This window comes from Natrix helvetica (assembly GCF_964273705.1).
Source record: "Natrix helvetica genome assembly, chromosome: 16".
In the NCBI taxonomy this organism is placed as follows: Eukaryota; Metazoa; Chordata; class Lepidosauria; order Squamata; family Natricidae; genus Natrix; species Natrix helvetica.
In genome coordinates this window covers 8,944,057-8,963,205 of record NC_138563.1, presented here as the reverse complement: position 1 = coordinate 8,963,205, position 19,149 = coordinate 8,944,057, and the positions used below count along the sequence as shown (strand labels likewise).

General features: G+C 47.1%; 1 protein-coding gene across 1 annotated transcript; it reads right to left on the bottom strand.

Moving 5' to 3' along the window:
- Positions 1 to 1,562: 1,562 nt before the first annotated feature.
- Positions 1,563 to 8,431, bottom strand: GPHA2 (glycoprotein hormone subunit alpha 2). Its single transcript, XM_081968606.1, has 4 exons — positions 8,301 to 8,431; positions 5,030 to 5,136; positions 3,647 to 3,831; positions 1,563 to 1,948 (listed from the first exon to the last, which is right to left on the bottom strand). Exons 2-4 carry the CDS (start codon positions 5,121 to 5,123, stop codon positions 1,847 to 1,849), a joined length of 381 nt encoding a protein of 126 aa, XP_081824732.1. The 5' UTR covers positions 5,124 to 5,136; positions 8,301 to 8,431; the 3' UTR covers positions 1,563 to 1,846.
- Positions 8,432 to 19,149: the final 10,718 nt, after the last annotated feature.

Sequence of the window (19,149 nt, the reverse complement as noted above, 5' to 3'; positions counted from 1 at the left end):
CCATCCATTCTTCCTTCTCTGGCCTTCAGGGGCTTTGGAGAATAGCTTGACCCCCTTCCTCCTCTCTGGGGCAGCCCCTCAAATACTGGAAGATGCTCTCCTGCCTCCCCTGGTCCTTCTCTTCCCTAGACTAGCCAGGCCCAGTTCCTGCAACCGTCCATCATCTGTTTGAGCCTCCAGTCCCCTCATCATCCTGGTTGCTCTTCTCTGCACTCTTTCTGGAATCTCAACCTCTTTTTTATAGTGTGGGGACCAAAACTGGCCTTACTAAGCTTTATAGCGTGGTATTAGTTCCTCACGTGGTCTTGATTGTATCCCTCTGTTCATGCAACTTAGACTTTTTGGCTGCTGGTCCTATTTAGCTGGTTGTCCACTAAGACTCCAAGATCCCTCTCCCAGTCACTGCTATTAAGAAGCTTGTTTTCACTGAAATCACTTTTAGAGAATTGCACAGTAAATGTTTGTGTCTTTTGTGCTTCTGAATGTCCAAAGCCTTGTTTGAGAGTCACGCTGCTGTGCGTTCTCCCACTTGGGAATGCAACCTGGATGTCCAACTGACAAAAGATGCTTCAGCAACATTTACCTTTTAGCAGAAGAGGTGAAAGCCTCGTGCCAGTTCTGAATCGATTCGATCCTTTTGCTTTTTATCGGGCAAAGCTAAAATTAATCTCTGTATTCCCCCCCCCCCCTTAATGGGGGATGCTTAAAGCATTTCTGGATGAAGCATTTCTTCCTTTCCTTCCCTCCCTCCTTTTTCTTTCCTTCCTTTTTTCCTTCACTCCCTTCTTCCCTTTATCCCTCCCTCCCTTTTTCCTCCCTCCCTCCTTCTTTCCCTTTGCCTCTCCATCTTCCCTCCTTCCCTCCTTTTTCTTTTCTTCTTTACTTCCTTCCCTGCCTCCCTTCCTTTCTCCTTCCTTCTTTCCTCCCTCCTTCCTTTTTTCTTCCCTCTGTCTTTCCCCCTCCTTTCCTTCCTTTTCTCCCTCCCTTTCTCCATCCTTCTTCACTTCATTCCTTTTTTCCTCCTTCCCTCCCTTCACCTCTCTCCACCTTCCGTCCTTCCCTCCTTCCCTTCATTTTCTTTCCTTTTCTTCTTTCCTTCCCTCCCTCCTTCCTTCATTCCCTCCCTTTTTCCTTTTTTCCTTCCTTCCTGTTTCCTTCCCTGCCTCCTTCCCTCTTTCCTCCTTCCCTTCATTCCTCCATCCATCCTCTCCCTCCACCTCTCTCCATCTCCCTTCCCTCCCTTTTCTTTCCTTTTTCCTTTCCTTCCTTCTCTCCCTTCTTTTTTCCTTCCTTCCCTCCCTCCCTCCCTTCCTACTTCCTTCTTCTCTTTATCCCTCCCTCCCTTTTCCTCCCTCCCTCCTCTCCCTCTGCCTTTCTCCCTCTTCCCTCCCTTCTTTATCTTTTCTTCTTTCCTTCCTTCCCTCCCTCCTTTCTTTTTCTTTCCTCCCTCCCTCCCTCCTTTCCTTCTGCCCTTTAGTTGAGCAGCGCCCAACCATTAAAACTTATCAACAAACACGCAAAAACCAAAACACACATAACCATCGTAAAAAAAACCACACACACAATGTATTCAGCTGCCAAATTACCCCAAAGACCTCAAGGGATTTGCACACCCAACGTGGCTTCCCTCATACACAGAAATCCCCCCTTGTAATTTCTTACAGAATTAAAAGCGTCTCCTTTTTTTTAAACACGCAAACGCGGCACTTGAGCCGAAGGACAGTGGCCGAAAGTCCATCTGGTCATGGGCTTCTCAACCTTAGAAACCTTTAAGATGCCTGGGCTTCCCAATTCCCAGAATCCCCCAGGCAGCTTTGCTGGGGCTGCAGAAATCGTCAGAGGCACTTCAGTATCTGGAGAGGCGGCAAACGTCACACCGGCAGGCCTTGGCGGTGAAAATGTCCACCGTTTTCTGCAAGCCGAGATTGCAACGCAGCCGGAGTTTCACCTGCAGAGGACAACACACACGCACACACGCACAAAAAAAAACGTTTGACATCACTGGGATTCTATCATCCTGCTCTTTCTTTGCAGCTCAGCCCTGCAAAACCGTGCAAAATCTATATATAAATGGCTGTGTGTGTTTGTGTATTTATGTGTGCATGTCCCAGCATAACTCTGGAACGCCTGGGCCGCTGAAATGAAAAAGACTGAATTATATCTATAGTGTCAGGTCACAGTCCCTTTGACAGTGACAGTGTGCATTTTGGATTCATGTTCTGTTAAGGTACAGCCTGTTGTGCCTTAAAATGGATTCTACTGTACAGCACAGGGGAGTTGCCATGGTAACAGCTTCGCAGTACTCCACAAGGGGGCTCCCTCTAATACAAGATTGGGATAATTATATACTTGGGCTACTCCGGGTTATCAGGACTTATGAACTTACTACGACTTCTGAACACTTAGAAAAGCTGCGCCTTTGCAATGTCGCAAAAATGGGGCGAAACTCACTTAACAAAAGTTCTACCTAGTAACAACAAATTTGAGCTCAATTGCGGTCGTAAACTGAGGACTCCCTGTACCAGTATAAGCCGCCAGAATTCCATAAGGCAGGTAGTCCTCGACTTAACGACCACAATTGAGCCTAAAGTTTCTGCTGCAAAAGTGAGGCATTTGTTAAGGGAATTTTTGCCCACATTTTAGGACCGTTCTTGCCATGGTCACTAAGTGAATCGTTGCAGGTGTCAAGATATGAAACATGATTACAAAGTGTGAGTCGGGCTTCCCCCTCGACTTTGCTTGTCAGAAGATCGCAAAAGGGGAAACGGCAACCATCGTAAATATGAACCAGTTGCCAAGCGTCTGGATTTTGATCATGTGCTCCTAGGGCAGTGATAGCTAACCTTTTTCTAAATTGTCCAACCCACCTGCGCATGTGAGCATGAACCCCCCCCCCATGTGCATGCGACACCCTCCCCACGTGGTGGTGGTGGGGTATTTGCCCTCTCCAGGCTCCAGAGGCTTTCCTGAAGCCTGGGCAAGGCGAAAACGGCCTCCCCCTACCCTCCGGAAGGCCGAAAATCAGTTGGCCAGCACGCGCATGCATGTCGGAGCTGAGGACTGCCATGCTGGCAACTATGGCTCCGTGCCATAGGTTCGCCATCATGCTCCTAGGGCAGGGGTTGGCAAAGTTATTTGTACCTTTACATCGGGAGCCACAAAGGTCAAAGGTCCTAACCGGAAGCCCCCTGCTCAATTCTGGAGCTGACCGGAAGTTCAGTTCCCCCACCATAGAGTCTCCTCCTAGCGCGGCCTCCTTTTTCCTCTACCCGTCATAACCGAAATCCCTATCAATGGTGGAGACAACGGGAAAACCCTCCCCTTGCCATAGAGTCTTCTCCTGGCGCACTCTGCTTCTCTCTCCCTCTCCCCCCCCCCCGCCACCGGAAGCTCCTCTCAAAATTGTGGCGCCGACCAGTGACGGAGCCGCAGCAGAGAGAGGAAAGAGCCACAAGCGGCTCCAGAGCCGCAGTTTGCTGACTCCTGTCCTAGGGGATGCTGCAAAGTTCGTAACTGGGAAAACGGCCGTATTTTTCAGTGCCGCCGTAACTTCGAACGGTCGCTGAGCGAACTGTCATAAGTCGAGGACTACCTGTATAATTTCATTCTGAAAAAAGCTGGGAAAAGCCTGCCTGAATTCTCTCACCGTCTGCATTTGGCTGATGGTGCAACACTGGGAGACGGAGGTGATGTTGTGCTTGAAGCTGCTAGCAAGGAGCACCGAATACTTGGAGGGAAAAGCGCTGGACTCACAGTACCCCACACAGGCCTGGATGGCCCGGGTGCCCCGGCAGGCGCCCTGTCGGTCACTCCGGATGGTGATGTTGAAAGCTGGCGAGAACAAGAAAAACAGAACGGCTTTGTTTCTTTTTCTTGTGCCTCGCCAGTGGCCAGCACATCTGGCAGCAGAGTCGGACAGTGAGGAGGAACCTGGGCCAGTCCTGGAATCTGGGGAAGGCTCTGAGGAAGGCTCTGACGTGATGTAGGGTCTCCTGCTTGAGCAAGGGGGCTGGACTAGAAGACCTCCAAGGCCCTTTCCAACTCTGTTATTCTGTAAGGATCTCCTGCCTGAGCAAAGGGGGCTGGACTAGAAGACCTCCAAGGCCCTTTCCAACTCTGTTATTCTGTAAGGATCTCCTGCTTGAGCAAAGGGGCTGGACTAGAAGACCTCCAAGGTCCCTTCCAACTCTGTTATTCTGTAAGGATCTCCTGCTTGAGCAAGGGGGCTGGACTAGAAGACCTCCAAGGTCCCTTCCAACTCTGTTATTCTGTAAGGATCTCCTGCTTGAGCAAGGGGGCTGGACTAGAAGACCTCCAAGGTCCCTTCCAACTCTGTTATTCTGTAAGGGTCTCCTGCTTGAGCAAAGGGGCTGGACTAGAAGACCTCCAAGGTCCCTTCCAACTCTGTAATTCTGTAAGGGTCTCCTGCTTGAGCAAGGGGGCTGGACTAGAAGACCTCCAAGGCCCTTTCCAACTCTGTTATTCTGTAAGGGTCTCCTGCTTGAGCAAAGGGGGATGGACTAGATGATCTGCAAGGTCCCTTCCAACTCTGTTATTCTATATCTTGCTTGAGCAGGAGGCTGGACTAGTTGACCTCCAAGGTCCCTTCCAACTCTGTTGTTCTGTATGGATATCCTGCTTGAGCAAGGGGGCTGGACTAGATGATCTCCAAGCTCCCTTCCAACTCTGTTATTCTATATCTTGCTTGAGCAAGGGGGCTGGACTAGATGACCTCCAAGGTCCTTTCAACCTCTGTTATTCTGTACGGATGTCCTGCTTGAGCAAGGGGGCTGGACTAGAAGACCTCCAAGGTCCCTTCCAGCTCTGTTGTTCTGTTATGGTGAATGCACGACATGGACCAGAAGCATCTCCATGTCAAAGCAATTCCAATTCTGCTCTTCATCCCCAAAGCTCCCTCTGTGTTAAGAGGTCCTTGTTGCTGCTCCCTGATTGCACCATCCTTGCTAATGTTCTCTTTTTATGGCTCCCCCTGTCTGTCTGTCCATTTGTCCCCCCACCTGAAGCTTACAGTGTAGGTGACAACCAAGTCTTCCAGCTTTGTGAGCCCAGGCTTCTGTGGCCAATAGGCAGGAGAAGACAGCAGCATAGAAGAACCTCAACATAGCTGTGGAATCCCTGAAAAATAGAGATTAGCAACTATTACTTGCTATTACTATTAGCAACTCTTATTTTGCTAATAATAGTATTAAGCCAAACCCGGTGCAAAGCCACAGCAAAAAGACCACCAAGGACCAACTATGAGAACGGAATTATAAATGGACAATGGCAACTGCATATAAAGAGAATTTGCACAAAATGTTTTGCATGTCACCTGAAAGATTGGCCAAAAAAATGTTTAAAAAGAAATCAACTAAATATTGGAAATGCCATCAAACGTCGGAGTCATATTATCACATGTGGTGGACATGCACAAAAGCGAAGAAATATTGGGCAAGAATTCTGAAGAAATCCCTAAAGATGAAAACGGGATTAGGAAATTATTAAGGCTGTGCAGAGATGAGTAGATTAACACTAGCAATGAAAGGAAAGGAAGAATCTGATTATTTTAATATAGGGGGGTTTATTTTATCATCGGTTAGAAAATGAATATGGATCAAAAGTATAAAACTAAATAATTTAGGAAGAGAAATGTTCTCACAGGAGATACAGGTGGAGCTCGAAAAATTAGACTGTCGTGCAAAAGTTCATTTATTTCAGTAATGCCACTTAAAAGGTGAAACTAATATATGAGAGAAGACTCATTACATGCAAAGCAAGATAGTTCAAGCCGTGATTTGTCATAATTGTGATGATTTATGGCGTACAGCTCATGAAAACCCCAAATCCACCATCTCAGAAAATTAGAAGATTACATGCAATCAATAAAACAAGGATTGTACATAGAACAATATCGGACCTCTGAAAAGTATAAGCATGCATATATGTACTCAGTACTTGGTTTGGGCCCCTTTTGCAGCAATTACTGCCTCAATGTGGCGTGGCATGGAAGCTATCAGCCTGTGGCACTGCTGGGGTGTTATGGAAGACCAGGATGCTTCAGTAGCGGCCTTCAGCTCTTCTGCATTGTTCGGTCTCATGTCTCTCATCTTTCTCTTGGCAATGCCCCATAGATTCTCTATGGGGTTCAGGTCAGGCGAGTTTGCTGGCCAATCAAGCACAGTAATCCCATAGTCATTGAACCAGGTTTTGGTGCTTTTGGCAGTGTGGGCAGCTGGAAAATGAAGTCAGCATCCCCATAAAGCTCGTCCGCAGAAGGAAGCATGAAGTGCTCCAAAATCTCCTGGTAGACGGCTGCGTTGACCCTGGTCTTAATGAAGCACAGTGGTCCAAAGTCCTGTTGCTCCTTGGTCCAAAGTCCTCTTTTCTGATGAGAGCAACTTTTGCCAAAAGCACCAAAAACTGGTTCAATGACCGTGAGATTACTGTGCTTGATTGGCCTCTCCATTTTTCCTCCATACTCTGGGTCCTTGGTTTCCAAATGAGATGCAAAAGTTGCTCTCATCAGAAAAGAGGACTTTGGACCACTGAGCAACAGGACTTTGGACGAAAAGATTGGTTCAAATCTCTACCCAGCCAGCATTTCTTAAGCCCAGCCCAGCTACCTTACAAGGTGGTTGTTCCAGAAAAAATATTCAACTCTTACATGCTGAACTTGGATTCCAAAACAGAAAAATTCAGTGATTGGCATTCGATCGTGTCCCCCTGGGAGAAAAGTTGCAACCATGCAAGGACTGGTCGTAAGTCCTTTTTCAGTTCCATTGAAGGTCACTAAACAAATGATTGGAACTCTGAGATCATCTAAACAGGACGTGGTGGCTCAGTGGCTAAGACGCTGAGCTTGTCGATCAGAAAGGTCGGCAGTTCGAATCCCCAGCGCTGCGTAACGGAATGAGCTCCCGGGACTTGTCCCAGCTTCTGCCAACCTAGCAGTTTGAAAGCAGGTAAAAAATGCAAGTAGAAAAGTAGGCACCACCTTTGGTGGGAAGGGAACAGCATTCCACGCGCCTTCGGCATTGAGTCATGCCGGCCATGTGACCATGGAGACGTCTTCGGACAGCGCTGGCTCTTCAGCTTTGAAACGGAGATGAGCACCGCCCCCTAGAGTCAGGAATGACTAGCACAGATGTGCAAGGGGAACCTTTACCTTTTACCTTTAAATAAATTATTGGAACTCAAAGATCATCTCTACTCCCTGTTGTTATATGCCACATTACTTTCTTCTAGATCAGATTAGCAAATAGAATTAAAGGCAAATTTCCTGACCATTAGAATTGACTTCAGAAGTTGTGAATGCTCCATCACCGGAGGTTTTAGACAGCCACCGGTTCCCTGGCAGACACTCCTCGACTTACGACCACAATAGAGCCCAAAATTCCTTTTGCTGACTGAGACCGTTGTTTCCCCTGTTGCAAACTTTTCTTGCCACAGTTGTTAAATAGTGACACAGTCGTTAAGCGAACCTGGTTTCCCCCGTTGACTTCTACTCAGAAGGTCGCAAAAGGGGATGGCGTTGCCCTGGGACGTTGCAACTCCTTAGTTTGGTTCCTTTATCTAGGGGGGCTGATATTCACGTGTAACAATTTCTTCTACTAGCTTTCAAGAATGTGCCTAGCTTTGAAGCCAAGAATAGAAGCAAGAGGCAGCAGGGAGAGAACATTTGCAGAAAGGCCATCCAATATTAAGGTTACAGTTTGCTAGGCTGGAAAACAACTAATTTCTGACAGTCTACAATAATAAAAGCAGAAGCCCATTACAAAGCGTAATTCTTAATAAATGATTTCTAGCAGTATATCGTATCAGAAACAAACAGCAAATATTGGTTTTTAACCAGTAACAATTATATAGTAACACAAGCAATTCCTAATAAAAGCAAATAGCTAATATGGATTCATATTGATTCATATACTCCTTTGGAACGGTTGCTAAATGAGCTGTTGTAAATAGAGGACCTTCTGTATCTTCATTGTAAACGTTGAAAAACTCGGGAGACTGTAGACTCGCAGAGGACCACAAGACTGGTGCAAAACCAAACATTTACACACAAACACACACACACACTTAAATACCCCTCTTCCCAAGTACCCCACTTTTTAAACTTTTTAAAAACCAGTGTCCTGAATGAGATCCGCAAGGAGAAAAAGGCAGGATTATTTTTTCTGCACAGTTCTTCTCGGATGCCTTCGTCTTCGTTCCAAATCTCCTTCCCCAGCCGAGATCCCAATGTCGATCTGCATTAGATCTCTAACCAACGAGACCCCCACTCTCTTTTAGCCACTTACCTGATCCGCCTGAGAGATCTGCAGTTTTCCCCTCCCCGGTGGGCTGCAGCCAGTCTGTTCTCTTCATCTGCCCAAGGTATATTTAAGTTCCCACCCACTGGCTGCCTCTTCTCACCTGGGCCCAGCCTCCCCCTTCCTCCTCTCTCCACCCACTTTCTCAACCGAGCACAGAGGCAACTTCACACCTGCCTGCCAGCCAAGATTCAGGGACTCCCAGAATTAGTAAAGTTCTGACCGAGGCTTCCCGAGAGCCTGAAGCCAACTCCTGGTCCCGACAAAACCCCCTTTTATTAATTGACTGTGAATTCTGCTCCTTCACATCCAGCAAAGTCTTTCAAGGGAGGATTTACAGTCACAGACCTTCTCTGGCTTGGAGAGATGCCAGGCTGATATCTGAAGAACTTGGCCAGGAGTCTCGGAGAGTCACTAACCAATGAAGCGAACTAATGGTCTCCTGCAAACTCCACTCCCCAGTTGCTCCTCTTTTACAGTATTTCCTCACATGATCCTGGGGATGCTTCAAAGGTCATCACTGTGAAAAAATGGTCGTAAGTCACTTTTTTCAATGCCGTTGTAACTTTGAATGGATACTAAATGAACTAGAGTTCACTGTCCCTCAGATACCCAGTTGTGAGTCCCTAGGTGTGAAATGGGGCCCAGGGAGGCAGTTGGGCCTGCTGATTGTATACTTGGCTCCTCGCTATACATCAGCGGCCCTGCCCGAGCTCCTCGAGCTGATCTCAGAGACGGCGGTTGAGATCCCCAGGCTTTTGGTTATGGGGGACTTCAACCTGCCGTCGACGGGAGCAGCATCTGAGGTGGCTCGGGAGTTCATGGCTTCCATGACAGCCATGGGCCTGACCCAATTAATTCAGGGCCCCACACACGAGGGCGGTCACACACTGGACCTTGTCTTTGTATCTGAACAGTGGACGAGTGATCTGGGAATAGGGGATTTAGTTATTACTCCCCTGTCATGGTCAGATCACTCATGTCTCCGGCTCGACTTCCCTGGCGCTACCCCCCACCGCGAGGAGGCGGAGCCAGTCTGTCCAAGCTGGTATCGCCCCAAGCACCTGATGGAACCGGATAGGTTCCAGACGGAGCTTGGGCCACTACCTGTAGCCCTGACCCGCGCTCGGTCGGAGGACCTAGTGGCCGCCTGGAATAGGGCGGCGGCTGGGGCCTTGGACCGGGTTGCGCCTTTGCGACCTCTCCTGCGGCAGCGATCCACCCGAGCTCCTTGGTACACCGAGGAGCTGAGGGTGATGAAGCGCCATAGGAGACGTCTAGAGAGCAGGTGGAGATCCTCACGCTCCGAGTCTGATCGAACACAGGTAAGAGCCTATTTACGGACCTACCTTGTGGCATTGAGAGCGGCCAAACGTAGACATTGTGCCACTCTTATTGCATCCGCGGAGAACCGCCCTGCCGCCCTGTTTAGGGTGACCCGCTCCCTCTTGTCACAGGGGACGCGGGGGGCACCCTTGCAGGGTAGAGCAGAGGAGTTTGGGGAATATCTGCAGGACAAAGTCGCTCAGATCCGGAGCGGATGGGCCCCCTCCAGTGGACCGGACGAGCCGTCAACAGTGAGTCTTGTGAGACCATTCTGGGAGGAGTTTGACTCTGTTGCCCCCGAGGATTTGGACAGGTTGCGTGGACGGCTGCGACCCACCACATGTTCAATGGACCCATGTCCCTCCTGGCTGGTACTGGCATCCTGGGAGGTGACACGAGGCTGGCTTCTGGGCCTGGTGAACGCCTCATTGGGTGAGGGATCCTTACCAACTGCCTTGAAAGAGGCGGTGGTGAGGCCCTTACTCAAGGGGCCTTCACTGGACCCAATGGAGCTAGCTAATTATCGTCCAGTCTCCAACCTTCCCTTTTTAGCGAAGGTTGTTGAGAATGTGGTGGCACAGCAATTTCCACGACACCTTGACGAATCCGAATATCTAGACCCACGCCAGTCCGGCTTCCGACCCGGGCACAGCACAGAGACAGCCTTGGTCGCGCTGGTTGATGATCTCTGGAGGGCCAGAGATAGAGGCTGTTCCTCTATCCTGGTCCTATTAGACCTCTCAGCGGCTTTTGATACCATCGACCATGGTATCCTATTGCGCCGGCTGGAGGGGATGGGAGTCGGAGGCACCGTTTTATGGTGGTTCGGCTCCTACCTCTCCGACCGGTCGCAATGTGTGTTGACGGGGGCAGAGATCGACCCTGAGGCCACTCACCTGCGAGGTGCCGCAGGGGTCGGTCCTCTCGCCCCTCCTGTTCAACGCATATGTGAAGCCACTGGGGGAGATCATCCGTGGTTTAGGGGTTGAATATCATCTGTACGCTGAAGATACTCAGCTGTACATTTCAACCCCAAACCACCCCAGCGAGGCTGTCGAAGTGATGTCTCGGTGTTTGGAAGCCGTCGGGGTCTGGATGGGGGACAACAGACTCAAACTCAACCCCTCCAAGACTGAGTGGCTGTGGCTACCGGCACCTCGGTTCAGCCAGCTGACTCCAACGCTGGCCATAGGGGGCGAACAATTGCCCCCTATGGAACGGGCGCGCAATTTGGGCGTCCTCCTAGATGCCCGGCTGTCAATGGACGACCATGTGGCAGCCGTGGCAAGGGGGGCGTTCCATCAGGTTCGCCTGGTGCGCCAATTGCGCCCCCTTCTGGACCGGGATGCCCTACGCACGGTCACTCATGCACTGGTGACGTCTCGCCTGGACTACTGTAATGCTCTCTACATGGGGCTTCCCTTGGGACGCGCCCGAAGACTGCAGCTAGTCCAGAACGCAGCCGCGCGGGCAGTCATGGGGAGTACCAGGTACTCCCACGTAACATCGCTCCTGCGTGAGCTGCACTGGCTGCCTGTGGTTTTTCGGGTGCGTTTCAAGGTTTTGACCACCATCTTTAAAGCGCTCCATGGCATAGGGCCTAGCTACCTGCGGGATCGCATCCTCCCACACACATCCCTGCGGCCAATTCGCTCTCACAGGGAGGGGCTTCTCCTGGTGCCGTCCACCAGGCAATGCCAACGGGCGACACCAAGGAATAGGGCCTTCTCTGTGATGGGCCCAACCCTCTGGAATGACCTCCCCCCCGACATTAGAACCACCACCGACTTCCGCTCCTTCCAACAGAAATTGAAGACACACCTGTTCCGACTGGCTGGCCTGGCATAATTATAACGTCTACCTCCTGGCAAACATATTTCTTACTGGTTTTTTAGGGGGATTGTTCTTTTAAATTTAATTTTATAGGATATTGGGGTTTTAAATTTTTAAATTTCAAATTATTTACTTAGCAGTACAGTTCTGTAAATCTTTTTATCCTCCTCTTATTTATTTATCTACTTAATAATTTTGTCTAATTTTATAGCTATTTATGATGTATTTCTGATATGGACTGTACACTGCCCCGAGTCCCTTTCGGGAGAGGGAGCGGTCTATAAGCGCTAAGAATAAATAAATAAATAAATAAATAAACTGTTGTAAGTCGAGGACTACCTGTAATCCATTTCCCTTTTGCCTTCAGCAATTTCACACAGGGATATATATAGGGCAGGGCAGGTCTCCGAGCTCTCTAAAGCTATGAAAGCTGGCAGTAGAGCCTCCACAGCTAGGAGCAGCATGCCTCAGTAATAAAGGGGTCGACAAATTTAGATATTCCTGGAAGAGACTAAGTTTCATTAAGAGGCAGGGAGTTTGGATCCATCCTCTATAAAATTATGATATATACAGACCACAATTGCAGCCAAAATGTATTTCGCTAAGTGAGACAATGATTAACTAAGTGAATTTTGTCCCCATTTTACAACCTTTCTTGCCGCGGTTGTTAAGTGAACCACTGCTGTTGTTAAGTGAGCCGCACCATTGTCAAGCAAATCTGGCTTCTCCCATTGATTTTGCTGATCAGAAGGTCGCAAAAGGAGATCACGAGGCACTGCAACCGTCATAAGTATGAATCAGTTGCCAAACATCAGAATTTTTATCACCTGATCATGGGGATGTTTCTATGGTCATAAATATGGGAAGAGGCCATTCGTCATTTTTTTCCAGTGATGTCGTAATTTGAACTGAACTGTTGTAAGTTGAGGACTGCCTCTACCAGGCTGAAAAAGTGCAGAGAAGAGTGACTAAGATTATGAAAGGCCTGGATATTAAAATGCATGAAGAACGGCTGCAGGATTTGGGTTTAGCCAGTCTAGAGAAAAGAAGGACCAGGGGAGACAGGAGAGCAGCCTTCCAATATCTCAGGGGTTGCCCCAAAGAAGAGGGAGTCAAGCTATTCTCCAAAGCACCTGTGGGTAGAACAAGAAGCAATGGGTGAAAACTAATCAAGGAGAGAAGCAACCTAGAACTGAGGAGAAACTTCCTAACAGTGAGGACAAGTAACCGGTGGAACAGTTTGCCACCAGAAGTTGTGTTTTTTTAAAAAAAACAAATTAATAAAGTTGGAAGGGAGCTTGTAGGTCATCTAGTCCACCCCCACCCAAGCAGGAAACCCTACACCATTTCTGACAGAGGGCAGTCCAATCTCTTCTTGAAAGCCTCCAGGGATGAAGCTCCCACAACCTCTGAAGGCAACTTCTGTTCCATGGGTTGATTGTTCTCCTTGTCAGACAATTCCTCCTTATTTCCAGGTTGAATCTCTCCTTGGTCAGTTTCCATCCATTCTTCCTTCTCTGGCCTTTGGGGGTTTGGAGAATAGCTTGACTCCCCTCTTCCTCTCTGTGGCAGCCCCTCAAATATTGGAAGATGCTCTCCTGTCTCCCCTGGTCCTTCTCTTCCCTAGACTAGCCAGGCCCAGTTCCTGCAACCGTTCATCAGATGTTTGAGCCTCCACTCCCCTCATCACCCTGGTTGCTCTTCTCTGCACTCTTTCTACAGTCTCCACATCTTTTTCATAGTGTGGGGACCAAAACTGGATGCAGGACTCTAGGTGTGGCCGTATTAGGGCTTTACGGAGTGGTATTAGAGCCTCCCTTGATCTTGATTGTATCCCTCTCTTCATGCAATTTAGGATTGCACTGACTTTTTTGGCGGCTGCTGCACACTGTTGGTACATATTTAGCTGGCTGTCTACTAAGACTCCAAGATCTCTCTCAGAGTCGCTGCTTTTAAGCCTGGTTCCTCCCAGTCCATATGCGTCCTTTTGGCTTTTCTTGCCTTCTTTACTTTTCTCTACCTTGAATTTCATTTTGTTAGATAGGGTTCAAAAGTCTGCCATGATCCATCTGGATCTTGAACCCATCTTCTAGGGTGTTGGCTATTCCTGCCAGCTGCTCCATCCCTGGAGGTTTTTAAGAGGAGACTGGACAGCCCCTTGTCTGAAATGGTATAGCTTCTCCTGCTTGAGCAAGGGGGCTGGACTAGAAGACCTCCAAGGTCCCTTCCAGGTCTATTCTGATTCTTCAGCCCAGCCTAGCAGTGTCTGTCTTCCTGTTTCGCTCGCTGCTTTGTGGGCCAGACCAGACCAGACCTGCTCTTTCCAGATGACTGAGAGGAGATTAAGCGGGGGGTTTGCCCCCAAATTATCCACAGCCGGAGATAAGCCTCCCCCATTGTCTGTTTCAGCACGCAATCCAACTGGAAAAATTGGAGAAAGACTGATCTTCCAAATCTCCATCGCCTGAAGGCAGAATTCTTTGTTCTTTCCGACATATTTATTTTAAATTCTGGGCTGGGCACGGTCCTGTGTGTGTTGCTGACTCATGTTGCAGCCTCGGAGTCCTGTTCTCCCGGGATGCATTTTTATTTTGGGGAAAGAATAAGCTGATCAGGGCAGGGAGCTGGTTCTTAGCCCCCTGGGTCTTCCTAGGCACCCCTGGCACCTATGTGGGTTTCAAAAATTATTACTAGCTATCCTGTGGGTGTGGCCTATTTTGTGGGCATGGTGTGACCAGGTGGCCGTGGCCAAGTTTGCAAAATGTGGTGAAACTCACTTAACAACGCTCTTGCTTAGCAACCAAAATTTTGGGCTCAGTTGTGACCATAACTTACTTACTTACTTCTTTCTTTCTTTCTTTCTTTCTTTCTTTCTTTCTTTCTTTCTTTCTTTCTTTCTTTCTTCCTCCCTCCTCCCTCCTTCCTTCCTTCCTTCTTTCTTTCTTGTGTCTCTCTTCCTCTTTCTTTCTTTCCTTCCTTCCTTTTTCTTTCTTCCTCCCTTCCTTTCTTCCTTCATTCTTTCTTTTTCTTTCTCGTGTCTCTCTTTCTTTCCTTCCTTCCTTTTTCTTTCTTCCTTCTTTCTTTCTTTCTTGTGTCTCTCTCTCCCTTTCTTTCCTTCCTTCCTTCCTTCCTCTTTCTTCCTTCCTTCCCTCCTTCTTTCTTCCTTGTGTCTCTCTCTCCCTCTTTCTTTCTTTCTTTCTTTCCTTCCTTTTTCTTTCTTCCTTCTTTCTTTCTCGTGTCTCTCTCTCCCTCTTTCTTTCCTTCCTTCCTTCCTTTTTCTTTCTTCTTTCCTTCTTTCCTTCCCTCCTTCTTTCTTTCTTGTGTCTCTCTCTCCCTTTCTTTCCTTCCTTCCTTCCTTCCTCTTTCTTCCTTCCTTCCCTCCTTCTTTCTTCCTTGTGTCTCTCTCTCCCTCTTTCTTTCTTTCTTTCTTTCTTTCCTTCCTTTTTCTTTCTTCCTTCTTTCTTTCTCGTGTCTCTCTCTCCCTCTTTCTTTCCTTCCTTCCTTCCTTTTTCTTTCTTCTTTCCTTCTTTCCTTCCCTCCTTCTTTCTTTCTTGTGTCTCTCTCTCCCTTTCTTTCCTTCCTTCCTTCCTTCCTCTTTCTTCCTTCCTTCCCTCCTTCTTTCTTCCTTGTGTCTCTCTCTCCCTCTTTCTTTCTTTCTTTCTTTCCTTCCTTTTTCTTTCTTCCTTCTTTCTTTCTCGTGTCTCTCTCTCCCTCTTTCTTTCCTTCCTTCCTTCCTTTTTCTTTCTTCTTTCCTTCTTTCCTTCCCTCCTTCTTTCTTCCTTGTGTCTCTCTCTCCCGCTTTCTTTCTTTCTTTCTTTCCTTCCTTCCTTCCTTTCTTTTCCTTCCTTCCTTCTTTCCAGCCAGCATATTTCAAAATGGGTAACTTCAACTCCCAGAAGTCCCTTGTCCGCCTGCTTCAAGATAGGTGGACTTCAACTCCCAGAATTCCCCAGTCAGCATGCTTTAAGGGAATTCTGGGAGCTGAAATCCACCCGGCTTAAACCTGCCAAGATTGGGAATCCCTGCTCTAAGGCCATCCCGTTTGGAAAAAAATGGGGTGTTGCCATAAAGAAACACCAAGATTTGATGTTCCATTTTTGAAAAGGTTGACTTTATTTTTCCAAAATGAACGTTGAGCATGGTGGACAGGGTGGCCAAGGAAGACGCGCACAGGCAGATCGATGCGCCCGAAGGGGGTTTTCGGCGCTCTCTTGAAAGCAGCCGCTTCTGGCAAAGAACGAGCTTTTAACAGACCCACCCGGGTCAAGAAAGCCTCAAGAATTCAAGAAGATTAATGAAGCTTTGGCAATGTCTCCTGAGCCATTTATCCACTCAGCAGCCGCCTCGGAGTTTGGCAGAGACCCACGATTCAGCCTCGGACCAGCCGTTTCCACCATGCTCCATCGCGGGAACTTCCTAGAAGTCGTAATAACGGGCCCATAGCTTTCACGATCGATATTTTATTAGCAAGGAGGAGATTGCGGGAAGTTCTCAGGCTGCTCTCTGAGCCAGGCAGAGTTGAGAAGGCAGCCCGATTAGGGTGGAAAGACAGTTGAAGGCCACAAGTCTCTAAGCGGGCTGGATGGGGAATTCTGGGAATCAAAATCCGGCCACCTATCATGCCCCCGTCAGAGCCTGCGGGGGAAGATGAGCTGGAACTGGATCAAGGGGGCAGCTTTGTTGGCTTCGGAGAAAAATGGAGAAGGGCAGGGCCAGTCAGGCCCTTCAGGATTGAGACGCCTTGTAGGCAGGGAGGAAAGGGAGCAGGAGGACCAAGAGAGGCTAAGCGGTGAACATGAGAGAAAGAGCTCAGGCAAGGAGCAAGGACCACCCGCTCCTGATCCAAGAACACGGAGAGTGGAGAGAAGGCGAAAACAGCACCGGCTGACCTGACTACTCGGGAGGAGAGCGCCCCGCCCCTCTTCACAAGGCACACCTGGGGAATGAGGCTTAAGGAGACGCAGTGGGGAGGGACATTTGTCAGGAACAAACGCTGAATTCCTGGAGCATTGAGTGCTGACATTTCAACTTTCCTGGATTCCTTGTATTCTTTCTGGATTTGTTGCTTTGCAGCCGTGGTGCTCACAGCATTGGGCTTTACTTTACTTTACTTTACTTTACTTTTATTTGCGCTTATAGACCGCCCCCTCTCCCAAAAGGGACTCGGGGCAGTGTACAGTCCACACAAAAAATACATCACATGAATTATTAAATAATTAAATAGTTAAATTATTAATAGATAAATATGGAGGAGGTTAAAAAGAACTGTGCAACTAAGTAAAGTATCTAAAATATAGTTTTAAAAACCCCTAAAAAGTATCCCATAAATTTAATTTTAAAAACAGTTCCCCTAAAATACCAGTTAAAAAATCTATCTGCCAGGAGGTAGAAGTTATGAATGTGCCAGGCCAGCTAATCGGAACAGGTGAGTCTTCAATTTTTGTCGGAAGGAGCGGAAGTCGGTGGTGGTTCTGATATCGGGGGGGGAGGTCATTCCAGAGGGTTGGGCCCATCACAGAGAAGGCCCTACTCCTTGGCGTCGCCCGTTGGCATTGCCTAGTGGACAGCACCAGGAGAAGTCCCTCCCTGTGAGAGCGGATTGGCCGCAGGGATGTGTGTGGCAGGACTATTTGCAGCCAGAGATGGCTTGAGGTGTGTGTGTGTGTGTGTGTGTGTGTGTGTGTGTGTGTCAGGGGTGGGTTCCTGTCAGTCCTAACCTCTTCTATAAAAGAGGTTCCACAAATCTACAGTGCTGTTTAGAACTGGTTCCATCTCCCTCCCCCTGCCCGTCTGCACATCATCAAGAGGAAGAGCGAGAGGAGGAATTCTGGGAATTGAAGTCCACAAGTCTTAAAGCTGTCAAGTTTGAACACCCCTGGGGTTTTTTTTTCTAAAGGCTTAGGGGTGCAAGGGTCTTGTAACTTGACAGCTTTAAGACTTGCGTGCTTCAATGCCAGAGTTTCTGAGCCAACATTTTGGTTGCTAAGCAAGAGCGTTGTTAAGTGAGTTTCACCACATTTTACAAGTTGGCATGCCCACCCAGTCATATGACTGCCAAGCCACTCCCACCCGGTCACATGACCAACGTTACCCTGGCATTGAAAAATGTAACTTATGAGATCATTTTTCATAGTTACGACGATCTTTGCAGCAGGTCACATGATTAAAATCCAGATGTTTGGCAAATGACTCATATTTATGACGGTCGCGGTGCCCGGGGTCATGAGATCCCCTTTTGTGACAATGGGGAAGTCGGATTCATTTAACAACCCTGTGGCTAATTTATCAACTGCAGTGATTCACTTAACAACCGTGGCAAGAAATGTCATAAAGTGGGACCAAACTCCCTTAACAAATGCCTCGCTTAGCAACAGTAATCTCGGGCTCCAATGTGGTCGTAAGTCAGGGACTAACTGTATTTTGCAGGGGGAGAAAATGATCTCATTCGTAAAAGGAGGCCAGGAAAGAAGATTCCCCTGGCAAGAAACATTCTAAGTCTTCTTTTGAGCTGGGTGGGGCATTTTTTGAGACAAAGACGGGCGAGACCCCCCAAGATGGAGAGATGGAAAAAAGGACTCAAAAAGATTTTTGCAAATCTCGTGCAGCTGCCAAAGGCTTTCTTGGTTCCCCCCCCCCCTTTCTTTCTTTTTCCATTGACCAAACAAAACATAGAACAAGAGATAAATATATATATATCATCCTTGAATTTTTATAAATAAATCATTCTCTTGCTTCACTTTCATTTATTTTCCTTTTTCATCTATCATCCATCTATCATCTATCTATCTATCTATCTATCTATCTATCTATCTATCTATCTATCTATCTACAGTATCTATCTATCTATCTATCTATTTATCTATCTATCTATCTATCTATCTACATCTATCTATCTATCTATCTATCTATCTATCTATCTATCTATCTATCTATCTATCTATATCTATGTATATCTACCTATCTCTCTATCTCTCTATCTCTCTATCTCTCTATCTCTCTATCATCTATCTATCTATCTATCTATCTATCTATCTATCTATCTATCTACAGTACCTATCTATCTATCTATCTATCTATCTATCTATCTATCTATCATCTATCTATCTATCTATCTATCTATCTATCTATCTACAGTACCTATCTATCTATCTATCATCTATCTATCTATCTATCATCTATCTATCTATCTATCTATCTATCTATCTATCTATCTATACATGGATACATACATACATACTCTATATAGGATTAAAAAGGAAAATAAACTAATAATTTGAATTATTATGAATAAATCATCCTCTTGCTTAACTTTGAATTATTTGTTTATTTTCCTTTTTCATCCTATATACTCACTCTATATAGGATGAAAAAGGAAAATAAACTAATAATTTGAATTATTATTAATAAATCATTCTCTTGCTTCGCTTTGAATTATTCATTTATTTTTATTTTCATTCCTATAGTATATAGGATGAAAAAGGAAAATAAACGAATAATTCAAAGTGAAGCAAGCGAATGAGAGAAATGAGAAACAAGATGTATTTTTGAAGCGTGACCTGTGATATTAAGGTGAAATGCAGAGGTTAAACACCACGTGTAATATTTCTAACCAGAAATACACAAAATCCTCGACTTAAGACCACAATTCAGAGCAGGTGTCTCCTTTTCATACAGGGGA

Bases quoted from the DNA above. Each gene is read 5' to 3' on its own strand.
- GPHA2 (XM_081968606.1), bottom strand. From the start codon at position 5,123: ATGTTGAGGTTCTTCTATGCTGCTGTCTTCTCCTGCCTATTGGCCACA. The intron at 3,832-5,029 runs GTAAGCTTCAGG...TGTTCTCGCCAG, and splicing joins ACTTGGTTGTCACCTACACT to CTTTCAACATCACCATCCGG. The intron at 1,949-3,646 runs GTGAGAGAATTC...TGTCCTCTGCAG, and splicing joins CCATCAGCCAAATGCAGACG to GTGAAACTCCGGCTGCGTTG.